The sequence below is a fragment of the Uranotaenia lowii genome, chromosome 2 (genome assembly GCF_029784155.1).
Source record: "Uranotaenia lowii strain MFRU-FL chromosome 2, ASM2978415v1, whole genome shotgun sequence".
Taxonomy (NCBI): domain Eukaryota; kingdom Metazoa; phylum Arthropoda; class Insecta; order Diptera; family Culicidae; genus Uranotaenia; species Uranotaenia lowii.
The window spans coordinates 187,635,163-187,649,839 of NC_073692.1; the positions used below are offsets into that span (position 1 = coordinate 187,635,163).

Consider the following 14,677-nt stretch of genomic DNA (forward strand, 5'->3'; position numbering starts at 1 on the left):
GGGTAAGAGGGGGGAGGTTGAATGCAAGGTTGTTGCTCCTCGCTTGGTTTAGTGTTTCCTTTCGTTTAACATTTCAGTGTTTCAGGCTAAGATTAAAACACACAAAAATTTATACGTTCCATATTCTGGAGAGAACTTTTTGGAGTTACATCAACATTTTTTTTATCATATTAAAAATAAAATAATTTTTTTTAACAAAAGGATGATGATTTGAAAAATGGAACTAAATAAATTAGGCACCTTTATATTTTTTTATGAAACTTTAAAAAAAAAAGAATGAACGCATCCACTAAGTACGCACGTAATAAGGAAATTTTCGAATCGAGCAAATTTCGACAGCTTAAATGACACATTGCGAACCAAAAACGAGAATTCTCGTATTTTCGCTTATACGAATAAGCTACTCTTAAAAGCAATGGGATTTGACTTAATTTAGTTATCAAACTCATTTCTTCAAAATTTAACAGATAATTTTTGTTAATTCAAAGTTACTAAATTTGTAAAATTTGGCCCAGCGAGTGTTGTAATATAAAATGCCAAATTTCGGTGTTCCTCTAGTTAGATTCCTTTGCTTTGTAAAAAAACAACCGAAAATATCACTTTTCTTTTCCGCCAACCATTCACAACACCAACACAAATAAAGAAGAAAAATCACTCTCTTTCCGGAGGGGAAAAATTCCTGCACACGAGAAAAAGCTCGCGAGAGTTTTAATGCCCAAGAGCTGGAGAGGGAGAGATAGGATAAGTTGTTTTGATGCCGGATCCGTTTTGTGTTCCTTTTTCTTACACAAGGCAAGGGGTCAATTTCCGGAAGCAACATATAGCCGAATTTTCGGGGGTTTTCTTTTGCGGTGGTTTTCGTCGTGTCTTGATTTTTTTGGCTTTTTGGAAAAACGGGTTTTCTTCTAGGTAGTTGGAAGATTTTCGATCTGGATCGAAATTTTTGATGGTCCATCTCGGTCAGTTACCGGAATGTATTGCTAGCGTTTGCATCGGGAGGATCCCGGGAGTTTTGTTGATTTACACTATCGTTTGTTACGTTTTGATTTATTGTGTTTGAATGGACTTTTTTGTTGGTTGATTAATTTAAATTAGTTTGTGAGATTTTGTGTTATTGAAAATTGGTTGTTGCATATGATTGTTTCTGTATTATCGTGATTTGGTGGAAATTTGTGTAAGGATGGCCGATCGGATGAGTGGATTTGCAAATTTGGGGTTTCCACTGGGGATTGGAGGGAGCAGTGGAAATCCGATGGAGACGCATGGCCATCATATGCAAAACTTTTTTGGCGGGAACAGTCCCACGTTGCGGAAAACTCTCTCGATGGAGACTTTTTCAACTCACGGGGAGAAAAATTCCTCCCCCATGGTGCCGGGTGAATCTGTGTTGGAGCATTTTTCTCCGCACGCAAACAGTCGGCAGCAGCAGAAACGAAAACGGAAAGAATCGTCTTTATCCTCCCGCTCATCGTCGTCCTCTTCGCTGGCTTCCGTAAGATCCCAGGGCTGGGCGACGAACGTGGACCGAAAGTATTCCTCCGGCACCGGTTCCACCAACACAGCCACGGAAATGAGAGCGATGACGACGACGGCGTCGATGTTTCCACCGACGACGGTGCCAACCTTGGAAAATCCTTACTCAGGCGTCGGGGGAGTCGAAGTTGGTACTGGTGTTAGTGGCCCGGCGGAAGAACAGCCCTACAACAAGTGGAAAAGAAGTGAAAAATGCTTCCACTCGCCGATGCAAACAGCTGATTTCCATTCACAATACCACCACTACGCTGCCGGAAGAATGGCCACGGCGTCCACTGGCGGCAGGGAACAGATGGTGTCCGGAAGCAGAAGTAGCGTCGTCGGTCTCCCCGGAAGCAACAGGTTGAGTGGCCGGGGGAATGCAACTGAAAAGGACAACGACGACGATGACGACGAGAACGACGATTCGCCACAGCGGAAACGACCGAAATACGACTACACACGTGATCAGATGTTCGAAGTAAATATAAATATCTCGCCACTTTTATTATTCAGTTCAAGTGCGCGACGCCCGCCGGTTTTGCTTTCGTTTGAGAATTTACGTATACACAAAGTTTTTTTTTATTCTTCTGTTATTTGCTCTCGTCCCATCACATCTTTTTCATGAATGGGAAAAGCCCGGCCTGTCGTTATCATTATTGTTCGTGGCAAACGTTTTACGAGATGTTTTCCTCGCGGTTGTACGCACTCGTATTGGACCATTCGGTTGTAGTGATTTATGATTGATTCACTTATACAATTTGTGTTTCTCTTTCCGTTTCCTTTACGTTTTTGTCTTCATCGGTTCGATTAATTCGAATGGAAATTGTTCTGATTGGATGGTGAAGATTTTCCAGCCGTGGGTGATCAAAACGTATGGCGATAGGGCAAAAACGAAAACCATCACGCTGAAGAAGCAGACGCGGATCATCCGGGCTCTGAAGGGACTGGAGATGAACAATCCGGACAGCTCCAAGTTTCGGTTTTGGGTCAAGTCGAAAGGTAAGTTCACCGTCATTTGTCGGTTAAGTACAGATTAAAATTGATATTAAATAACAAATCGTACAGACCATCCAGAGCTAACCAAGACAAAATAGCCAATCAACGATCATTGACAATAAACCAACTAAAATTATGTTTGTTCGTATTCAAATGTTAGTTACAAAAAAAGTTTAATGTCAGGAAATTTTGAAATAACTCAACACAGTTAAATTGAGATTATTGGTATAAGTGGGATGTTTAAAGCAATAACAAGTTTTTTGATTTACAGTTTTTCTCTCTGTTGGCCATCAGTTTCAACAACATTTTCTTAAGTATGCTGAGCAAAAATAAATTCACTAATTTTTTAAAGTTATAAACTTAAAATTTCTGGGTAACCTAAAGTAAAAAGTATATTCGAAAAAATGCAACACTTTGTTTTGTAAATCACTTTTGAATGCATGTAAGGAAATGAGGTGTTCACATGTACACAATTTTGTGACGCTCTGTCAACTTTTTTTGTATGCCCATTGAAAAAGTTCATCGAATTGATTCATCCCTTTTCCAAATCATGGATTTTTTTGGATGATTCATATCTTCTGAAGCCTGTTCTTCAAATCTCAAAAGTTTTTTTTTTATGAAATCGAGGTTATGACAAGTGTAGTAAATTGTCCTCCTTCCAAATCCAACCAAAATAAGATATCAACTTTGTGAATCCTATGGTAGTGCAAGCCACTCCCAACGATGAGTGAAGTTAAGGAAGCCATTCGCCAGCTGAACAGAAACAAGTCGGCTGGGAAGGATGGTATCGCAGCTGAACTCATCAAAATGGGCCCGGACAGGTTGGCCAATTGCCTACACCGGTTGATAGTCCGGATCTGGGACATAGAACAGCTACCGGAGGAGTGGAAGGAGGGGGTAATATGCCCCATCTACAAGAAGGGCGAAACATTGGACTGTGAGAACTACCGAGCGATCACTGTCCTCAATGCCGCCTACAAAGTGTTGTCCCGAATCCTACTCCGCCGCCTAACGCCACAAGCAAACAGATTCGTGGGAAGTCATCAGGCCGGTTTAATGGAGGGACGGTCTACGACGGACCAGATATTCACATTACGGCAAATCCTCCAAAAATTGCGGGAAAACCAAGTCCCTACGCACCATCTATTCATCGACTTCAAAGCCGCATACGACACGATCGACCGTAACGAGCTATGGAAAATCATGGACGAGAACGGCTTTTCCGGGAAGCTGATCAGACTAATCAAGGCGACGATGGATGGAACGCAGTGCTGTGTGCGGATCTCGGGTGAATTGTCGAGTTCATTCGAATCGCGCAGGGTGCTTCGACAAGGTGATGGTCTATCCTGCATGATGTTCATCGTGGCGCTAGAAGGTGTTATTCGACGAGCGGTGGGCGAAATGCGGGGCACGATTTTCAACAGATCCAGTCAACTTATCTGCTTTGCCGATGACATTGATATAGTCGGCAGATCATCTGCGGCGGTGGAAGACATCCACCGCAAACTGAAACGCGAAGCAGGAAGGATTGGGTTGATGATTAATACGTCCAAGACGAAGTACATGCTGGCCTGCGGATCCGGTGACCGCAGACAATGACACCAGCCGTGAGATCCGGAGGCGAATTATCAGCGGAAGTCGTGCCTACTATGGACTCCACAAGCAACTGCGGTCGAGAAGGCTTAGCCCTCGCACGAAGTGTAACCTGTTTATGACGCTCATTATACCGGTTGTTCTCTACGGGCACGAGACATGGATATTGCTCGAGGAGGACCTGCGTACACTCGGGGTATTCGAGCGACGAGTGTTAAGAACCATTTTTGGCGGCGTACAGGAGAACGGAGTGTGGAGGCGAAGGATGAACCACGAGCTCGTGCGACTCTACGGCGAACCCAGTATCCAGAAGGTGGTGAAAGCTGGCCGGATACGCTGGGCGGGACATGTTGCGAGAATGCCGGACGACTGTCCTGCAAAACAGGGGTTCGCTACAAATCCGGTAGGAACAAGACGAGCGGGGGCGCAACGAGCGAGGTGGTTAGACCAAGTGGAGCGTGATCTGGCGAACGTGGGGTCCCCGAGGAATTGTTGAACGGTTGCCATGGACCGAGTGAATTTTAGGAATTATGTTCGTCAAGTTATGTCGTGAGACGGAATACTATGTAAATAAAAAATAAAATAACATACAAGAAAATAACAGCAATTTCTTCCTTGCTGCCAGCGTTGCCACGTTCAAATTTTCACTCTGATTGTAAAAAATTAGTCAAAAATCTGCACCGAAATGTGTACCAACAACCAAAAAAGTCTCAGTGGAAAATGTTAAAAAAATATCTGTTTTTTTTTTTATTTTGTTTGGCTGTTTATATCATTTCTGTGCTCTCAAAATTTCAGAAGCCATATTTTCAATTAAAATCAATGAAAATAACTGTAAGTTAATTGACCTCCTTCACATAAATCTGAATACTGTATTTTCTTAATAAAATGTTCAATCTATTTTGATTTCATTTCCTTCATCAAAACGTATTTTGTAGTCTATTTTTTTTTTTACAAATGATGGAATCACAACTAATCTCATCCAAATCCAAAAAATCTGTGCCAAAATCTGTGCTTTTTTAGATAAATCTGTACCTGTGGCAATCATGCCCACTGTTGTTTTGAATGTTTTCTTTAAAAATTAACTGTCAAAGGTAGCCAGAGGTCCCAGGTGGTATTGTCAAAAAAAATGAGGACATCGCGAAGAAATAAAAAACAGGATTTTTAGCACACCACTAGATTTATGAATATTATATGCAGCTCTGAGTAAATTGCATTAATAATGGCGAAACACAGGTGCTGTGAACGCCTGAATTTATGCAACAGAATTGAGCAGCTTCTTGGCTGACCAGCAGTTATTACCGAAAAACACAAATTAAATATCGCATGAACTGAAGATTACTACCGGCTAAATTGGTTTAACTATTAATTTACAGATTACAGATTATTTTCAAAAAAAATCAGGACAATTTAAGAGTTTTTGAAAAATTAGGACGGTCTCTCGAAAATCAGTACGAATCCTGAAAAATCAGGACACCTTGAACCTCATAAGGTAGCGTTCGGAGGTCAGCGTCTTTCCTCGTAAACGTCCCAAAAAAACTGTGTTAGCTCTCAGACTTCTCCTTTATACAATGCGCTCTGGATTTTTCTGAAAAAGGAATTCTCTTCATCAGTAGATGTGAATGCTCTCGCTTATTCTTAAGTGTTGACAATCTCAATCTTGTTTATAGTGCGATTTATCTCTCTCCGCAAAGCTTGGGGGGAGCAGATGTAAAAAAATGCATTCTCTTTCACTGGACAAGCCGATCTGAGGATTTTTGCCATGCATGGATGTTCCCCTCTGTAAAACTTATTTGCATTTGTAACCGTATGTTCATCTCAACTTAATCATAAGTTTTGATCTTCAGACATTCAATATATGTAATACAATCGTTTTTTTTACATTTTTTAGAATATCTGAAATATCTTCCTTTGCATTTCAATTTCATCAAGATTATCGAAAAAAATCATAAAGTTTTATTAATCTACGACATTATGCCATATTCGTTTCCATCTGGTGAAAAGATGGTTGTGCACCAGCTGCTGTCATCATCATATAAAAAAACGTTTTGACAGCACTTGGTGCACTACCGGTGCACCACCAGGATGAGAACGAATATGGCATTAGCCATCCTTGCGGCATTCGTTTTTTTAAAATAGTAAAGTAAAATTTGAACATTGTTACAAAGTTGACAAAATCGAACGTTTAAAATAAGGTTGCCAGAATTTTTCCAGCACGTATCCAGGCCGGAAAAATCAGGCCAATTTTATATAAAAACCTGGTGAAATCCAGGCATTTGATTTCAAAACTGACGACCAAAAATCCGGGCAAATTTTGTCAAATCCTAGAAAAAACTCTACAAAAATCAAGAATAAAAATTTCATCAAAGCTTATTGACACATTTTAAATCGTATTTTGGGCTTCCTAAAAATCTTTCGTGATTATTTTTATGAAACCGGCTTTAAAAATTTCGTTTTGGAGGCATAGATAAACAAAATAACAACACAATTTGTTTTTTATTTGATTTGCCAAACATTAATGAATTAATCCGGGCAAACCCCGGGCATTTTTCAATGAAAACTTGGCAATCAGGTCGGGTCAAACTGTTCCCTAATTTTCAATTAAATATCCTAGCAAACCCAAATAAAACCGGGAAATCTGGCAACCTTAGTTTAAAAGTATTACGTGAAAAGTAGTTATGTAGTAGGTACCTCGCTAGGCACCCAGCAGTGATGTCAATTGAATTTATTGTTTATCACAGCCAAAAGACGTACCCCTGTTAAACAGCTATTATTTTTGACTAATAAGATACGAAGTTACGATCTTAGACAAACTTGTTTACCGGAAAATCTCCTTAAAAGAATTTTTAAATTGGCACAAAACCGTAAGCAGGCTTGGTTCCACAGAAGAAACAAAAATGATGATGATTTTTCAGTACAAAATTTTCAACTTTCCCATACAAACCTTAAAGCTAAAATTTACTCATGTAAACGTTACTTAAAAATTCTGCAAAAATCATGGATAAGTTTTGAACCAAAACGAAGCATTGAGGACCCCAGGGTTTGAGAAATTAAAAAATGACCCCAAATCGACTCAGTCTACTATACTCCTTGCATGCTGATTACCAAGAGCTCAATCTTCAAGTCTTATTCGATTCTGAATCTAGCCAAACCAAAGCCGAAATGACAACGGAACTGCTGCGCTCTCTACTCGTACGGCATGACCAGAGCACCAAATCGTTGTGAGAGACAAGCGTGATCCTTGGTTGACGCGAGAAGTTGAACGCGCTGTTACTCTTCGTAATCTAGCCTATATATGTAAAATACGTAACCACAATAGATCACGAGGTGACGCACAGTGGATGGAGTACAAAAGAACTCGGAACAGGGCTAACACGCTGGTCCATCAAGCCAAACGTAGATTCGCAAATCGTCATCTTTCTGCTGATCTACCTGCTAAACAGTCAGGCGTCTCCGTTTACCAATACCATGAAGTTCAGGCATACCGATGTTACTACGATTTCTAGAAAAATCTTCGAAATTCAATCTAATGCTGTTGGAAGTGACGAAATCCCCATAAACTTCATAAAAATGCTCTGCCCTTTTGTACTACCGTAGCTTTGTCATGTATTCAATGCGATCATTGACAGTGAACATTTTCCAACAGTATGGAAAAATGCAATTGTGACCCCCATTCTGAAAACGACTCACCCAGCCGACCCAAAATACTTCCGGCCTATTAGCGTGTTACTGGCTGTGTCCAAAGTCTTGGAAAAAATCCTGCTGGACCAAATCGCAGACTATCTCGATGGATGCAACCCTGCTGTGATGGCACGTTGCCAGTCAGGATACAGAAAACACCACAGTACCACAACAGCACTTGTAAAAGTCACCCACGACATCGTCTCAAATCTAGACGGAAATCGATGCACGGTAATGGTCCTCATCGATTTTTCCCTGGCCTTCAACAGTGTCAAACTTCCACTCTTGAATGCTAAGCTTCGTTCTGAGTTTGGATTCTCTCCCGAAGCTGGAAACCTGGTCAAATCATTCTTCACAAGCAGAGTACAAAAAGTGAAATGCGGACAAACAACTTCATCCGAAAGGTCATCGACCGATGGCACTCCCCAAGGATCGTGCTTAAGTGCTCTCCTTTTGCGCTTTATATCAACAGTCTGCCTCAAATGCGACTATCACCTTTATGCCGACGACCTTCAAATTTATACATCTGGTCCGGTGTCAGAGGTCAATCGTCTGATTGACGAAATCAACGCCGATCTTCATGCTATAGAGAGATGGAGCACACAAAATTTTCTTAAGCCTAACCCCAAGAAGACGCAAGCAATAATATTCTCGAAGTCCGGTTCCGTAACTCCTGCAAACAACATCTTGTTTTGTGGCGTAAATATCACCCTGGAAAAGCACGTGAAAAACTTCGGGCTCCTGATGGATGAAAACCTCAACTGGAAGAAACAAGTAAACTCAGTTGTATCCAGAGTTTACTGCACACTTCGAACCTTTCGCAACTGTAAAACGCTACTACCTACCGCCACACGACTGAAGCTTATTCATGCAATAGTTATGCCTCTCTTCTCATATTGCGACGTAGTATACTTTCCTGGATTGTCGGGCCAACTTAAAGAACAACTTCACCGCTGTTTCAAGTCAGCGCGAGCGGTTCGATTTATTTACAACTTACGACGTAGAGACACCACAGTGAACGTCCGGAACACCACCCTGGGTCACGATCTTCCTGAACACTATCTTCAACGAATCGGCTGTTTTATGCGGAATGCCTACTACCAACTGCACCCGCCATATATACTGGACCATCTGCAACATACCCGGCAAGATCGCTCTAAGTGCTTCATCATTCCTCGTCACAGTACAACAATGAAGAGAAGTACACTAATCTATGGAGCATCTTATTGGAACCACATCCCACTCTCGACTAAGGCGACGACCACCATGGCCTCATTCAAGAGGGCACTAGACAGGAGATAATTTTATTTTATTTTTCCATTCCATTAAAGTGTCTTCCTTGACCTAGTCACTAAGTTATTTTGTAACTTGAAGGTTCCCGTGAATAAAAATCACAATTACAATTACAATTACAATTACAATATAAGCAAATAGCAGAATTCGAGTCTTTTGGTATGAAGACAAAAAAATCTGTATCTATATTTTGAATTGATGTAATCAAATTAATAATTTTGGATTCACTTTAAAAAGCTAAGGAAAATTAATGATGAGCTTGATATTTTCGCATGCATTTTGGTACTTTCGCCATACTGTTTTGCCACAGAAAAAGTAACCGGCATAATTTCAACATTCACCTCTCATTTCATCATAAATTTACGAAATTGTTTACTTTGGAAACCCAAAATAAAACATGATTTTAATGATTTTCTAAATTCTTTTTCACAGGTTTCACTACATTCCAGCCAAAAGGTTTTCAGGATATCTCAGTGTTCCAAAACCAGGAAGAAAACGATGGGTGTCTCCTGTTCGCGCCGAACACAACAGTACGTTAAAAGACAAATCTGATGATGATGATGATTGAAGTTGTTTGATCCATTTTTTCTTTGTTTAGGAGACTGATACCCAACCCTACAAAAAGGTAGCGGTGGTGGAAAATTTCTTCAATATCATCTACGGGGTACACGTGTCTCTGGGAAGTCGCTCTAGCCGGCATGCCGGACAGAAGCGAACCTATCGGACGGTGAGTATCGGGAATTACATCATAAATAAGGGAAACTATTGTTTTTTTTTTTTTAATTTCTAAACTGACAGATTACAGAAACGTACGCCTTTCTGCCCCGGGAAGCCGTGACCAAGTTCCTATCGCTTTGTGGTCAGTGCTCCCGGGCACTTCGTCCCCAGACACCGCATCTGAGGTTGAACGAATCGAACCAATCATGCAGCCCGCAGAGCAGCAAATTCAACGAATCCTTCGAATCACATCGAAAGAAGGAAGCCGATACCGTGCCAAAGACGACGACGGCAACGATTCCTGTGCCCTCGCAAGGTGTTACCTCAAGTGTTAGTAGTACTAGTAATAGCAACGGTAGCAAAAGTTACCCCACAAGTTCAAGTTTTAATAGTTTAACTAATTGTGACGAGATTTACTCGAAGTTGATGGATTACTGCAAAACGCAAGGCGAGGAACGTGCGCTTGGAGTAGCCTCGAGTGCTGATGATAACTCAACGTACTACCAGTTGTTGAAAACGTTTTACGATAATGTTCGCCGGAATGCCAACGACGACGACGCCGACGTCAAACTGCCATTGAGCGAGCAGCGTCGGGATGTTGTTGAGGTGGGGGTAGGGGGAAGTGATACACACTCGATGACGAAGACTCCCGGCGAGGAACAATCGGTGGTGACGGTAGTGGATCTTACCGGAACGCCTGACTCCGATAAAGCATCCGGTCGAAATTCTTTAAGAGTGCCTAAAAGTGTTACTATAGAAGAAAGTTGTACCCCCGACCGGGGGCAACGAGAAGAAAGTGCTGGGTTAGGGGACGACACTGAAGATTCTTCTTCGTCATCATCCTCATCCTCGTCCTCGGAGGATGAAGACGAGGAAAAAGTTTTTCCTGGAGCGCCACCCTTCCTTTCGACGGTTGAGGAAACAGCAGCAGCAGCAGCAGCAAGTGAGAATGAAAAAGTGAGACTGAATAATAATCTAGAAGACGATAAGTTCGATGATGAAAGCGAACAAGAAGACGGCGAAGCCGAAGTTGTCAGCTCTTCGGCGGGTGGCATGAGATTGCAAAAGGATCCGCGGAATAGGATGAATCGGCAACAGCCGGCAAGCGCTGCTAGCGAAGACGATGCTAGGCCAATTACTTCGACGTATCTGGAGTTAACGCGGAGCATGGGTGTTACGGATGACGATGCGCTCAATATGGTGAGTACCGGCCAGATTTGTATTACCTTTTTCATCTTCATGGGGTTAATTTACAATATGAAAAAAATATCATTCATTGATATTGGCACGCAGCTTTCCTTTGCCTATTACTTTGCATACATGTGTAATACACGATTAAGGTTTTAATGTTATCATGACATGAACTAGTTCTCGTGTAATATTTCAGAAAGGCTAAATTAGCAGTTGACATTTGAAATTTCGGGACATAAAATCAAATCCTGTTAAAAAAAAAACTTTGGTTGAAATAAGACAAATAAGATTCAAAACCTGAAAAACTTATAGAGGAAAGTGTTTCTATTAGCGCCTTTTGGGTTAGATTCACCTGTGTAGCCGTTGATGATATGGCTGACAAAACAACATAACAACATATTTATGCATTTTGAGAGTAAAACGCTTTGAAAATAAGGCATGGAAGCATTTTCTGAATTCATAAACTCAATGAACTTAAGGTATTAACGTATTAATACCATTGATGTAAAATATTGACCTTTAAAAAAAAACTGTGGTGGTTTTTATCCTAATTCAATTGAAAATCAAAGGTATCGTACTCCGGGGTAAGATTGATTAGTTTTTCGATATTTTTCGATTATTTTTTCTGTTAAGGGGAATGTGGCATGTTTGGTTTTTTTTTCAAACCAGTACTGGACTCCTATGAACGTAAAACATGGTTGCAGAAATTTTTTTCGACTGGATACTTTAAATTTGATTTTAAAATCGATTTCGTCTTTGTCTAGAATTTGATGCTTTGGGATAACATTGATCAGTCTCTTTTTTGACGGTTTCAACGAGTTTTCTTGGTCATAAAGGATAGAAAATACCGTCATAATATTTACAAATGCTAGTTTATCAATAATTAAGGCAGTTCAAAAAATAAACTCGAATGATATGAAATTAATCATGAAATTCTACAAAACTGAACCCCACACTTTTGGTGGCTTAAAGATACTAAATTTGTAACTTTTGGTTCAGTGAATTATGAGATACACAATGCTGAATTCCAGTGTTTCTTGGTTTAGTTTTCTTCGCGGTCCAAAAAAAAACAACGTCATGGTCCCCAATGTGTTAAGGCAAAACAACAAATAAAATCGAAGGATGGACAATGATGCTGCATTAATTAAGGGGCTAAATTTATTAGCATTACTTATAAAATTCTAACTACAAAAAAAAATGTAATTTTGCCTTCATTCAATTCCCTAGGCCATAGGTCGGCAACCTGCGGCTCGCGAGCCGCATGCGGCTCTTTCGATGTAAAGCTGCGGCTCTTTAGTTCACTGAGCTAATATTACTCAAAATTTTGAAAAAATATTTATTAAATCGTGAATTAAGTCTTGTGACCTGGCACACGGATTTTCGAAGGTCCAGATGTTAATTTTAACCCTCATCCGCATTAGGGTGTCATTTTGACACCATTGCAAGTTTGAAGGCTTGTAACTTCTTTCAGAAGCTTCAAAATACAAAAATTTCTTCGGGGACCCTAAATGAATTCAAAAGTTCTTCAATATTGCATCTTTACTATTTTTATGGACGAACCCTGGAAGCCTGGACAAAAAAACTCCCTTTTCCGACTTTTGGTGTCATTTTGACACCACAAAAGTAAAATCTATTTAAGTCGTTTGAATTATTATGAACTTCATATAAAACTTATATCAATAGAAACCTTGTAATGTCAGTAAAATATGTTTAGAACATTATATACAGCTAAAGTTACTAGTTTTCTCGTTATTCAGCATGAAAGAAAAAAAATCCGAAAAAACATGCCTCACGAAAACTGCTGTAGTTCATATGTTACACGTCCAAAAAAATATTTGCCTTATGCATATGAAAGCTGAAGTTAATGCCTACATCATGGAGACAAGAAATATTTTTTTAATTTTTTTTTTAATGAAATGGTCACAAAAAGTTTAAAAAAGTGGTCTAAAAAACCTACTTTTCATTCGATTTCTAGTAAATACTGTTTGAGCGATGGTAGAGTTTTGAAAAAAATATGACTACAAAATGTATTAAAATTCCAAAATTTTGCTGTCTTTAGATTTTTGAAGCAACAAAAATTTAATTAACTGGAATTTTTCAAAGTTCACTACTTTGCGCGATTTTTTTACAAATTGAAATTTCATCTGTTTTTGTGGTCCACTGTCAGGTTGTACCCAGATTATCAGTGCTTTTACTTTGTTTGGACCAATCAAGAGTATATTCATTGGAAAGCACATTTAATCTAAATTCTAGTGAGGTGCTACAATTCACGCTGTGAGATTTCACAAAAATATGAAAATTATAAACGTAAAATCATTCCTGAATTTATAGAACTACAAGCAGCTTGTCCAGCAAAACGTGTTTGTTTGCTCTCCGAGTAGGTACGGTGGGTGGTGATTCGGGCAGAGAGCGAAGCCGACAGACGAAGTAATGATGCGTGTCGTACGTTTCGCGGTTGGAAATTTTCTATTGACAGTACCTATGTAGTTCTCGTTTGCTAGTCACGACACGCATCATTATTTCGTCTGTCGGCTTCGCTCTCTGCCCGAATCACCACCCACCGTACCTACTCGGAAAGCAAACAAACACGATTTGCTGGACGCGGTGCTTGTAGTTCTAGAAATTCAGGAATGATTTTCCGTTTATAATTTTCATATTTTTGTGAAATCTCACAGCGTGAATTGTAGCACCTCACTAGAATTTAGATTAAATGTGCTTTCCAATGAATATACTCTTGATTGGTCCAAACAAAGTAAAAGCACTGATAATCTGGGTACAACCTGACAGTGGACCACAAAAACAGATGAAATTTCAACTTGTAAAAAAATCGCGCATAGTAGTGAACTTTGAAAAATTCCAGTTAATTAAATTTTTGTTGCATCAAAAATCTAAAGACAGCAAAATGTTGGAATTTTAATACATTTTGTAGTCGTATTTTTTTCAAAACTCTACCATCGCTCAAATAGTATTTACTTGCAATCGAATGAAAAGTAGGTTTTTTAGACCACTTTTTTAAACTTTTTGTGACCATTTCATTAAAAAAAAATTAAAAAAATATTTCTTGTCTCCATGATGTAGGCATTAACTTCAGCTTTCATATGCATAAGGCAAATATTTTTTTGGACGTGTAACATATGAACTACAGCAGTTTTCGTGAGGCATGTTTTTTCGGATTTTTTTTCTTTCATGCTGAATAATGAGAAAACTTGTAACTTTAGCTGTATATAATGTTCTAAACATATTTTACTGACATTACAAGGTTTCTTTTGATGTAAGTTTTGTTTAAATCGGTCTAACACGCCAAAAGTTATAACGATTTGAGCTTATGGTGTCAAATTGACACCACAAGTGCTGATTAGGGTAATGAAATCTAATGCGGATGAGGGTTAAAATAACATTCGCTGTAGGAACAAGCGGAAAGGACAAAATGGAAAAAAAAACATTTTTTGAAGTTTAATTTTACATTTTTTTTTTGATTTATCATTAACCGTTAATGCAAAGCATATCTGTTGTTTTAAAACAACAAAACTTAAACCAAATTAATCTAACGTTTATCGTTACAAAAAAGGCAGCCTCTGTTTAGTTATCAAACAACAAAACCCTTTTAAAATTTTATATTTTAAGATCTTGTAATCACTTTTTTACCCTTTATGAAAATTATTCAGTTCAAATTTCCAAATCTTATTAGAATTAA

General features: G+C 39.3%; 1 protein-coding gene across 1 annotated transcript; it reads left to right on the top strand.

Annotated features, from left to right (window-relative positions):
* The first annotated feature begins 2,306 nt into the window (after nt 1-2,306).
* Nucleotides 2,307-11,188, top strand: LOC129742181 (nucleolar protein 4-like). Its single transcript, XM_055734042.1, has 5 exons — nt 2,307-2,514; nt 9,508-9,605; nt 9,674-9,802; nt 9,874-10,992; nt 11,180-11,188. The coding sequence occupies exons 1-5, from the start codon at nt 2,352-2,354 to the stop codon at nt 11,186-11,188; spliced, it is 1,518 nt and encodes a 505-aa protein (XP_055590017.1). The 5' UTR covers nt 2,307-2,351.
* The last annotated feature ends 3,489 nt before the right edge of the window (nt 11,189-14,677 follow it).

Coding starts and splice junctions, on each gene's coding strand:
- LOC129742181 (XM_055734042.1), top strand. CDS start 2,352: ATGGTGAAGATTTTCCAGCCGTGGGTGATCAAAACGTATGGCGATAGG. Junction 2,515..9,507: donor GTTTTGGGTCAAGTCGAAAG/GTAAGTTCACCG, acceptor TCTTTTTCACAG/GTTTCACTACATTCCAGCCA. Junction 9,803..9,873: donor AGAAGCGAACCTATCGGACG/GTGAGTATCGGG, acceptor CTAAACTGACAG/ATTACAGAAACGTACGCCTT.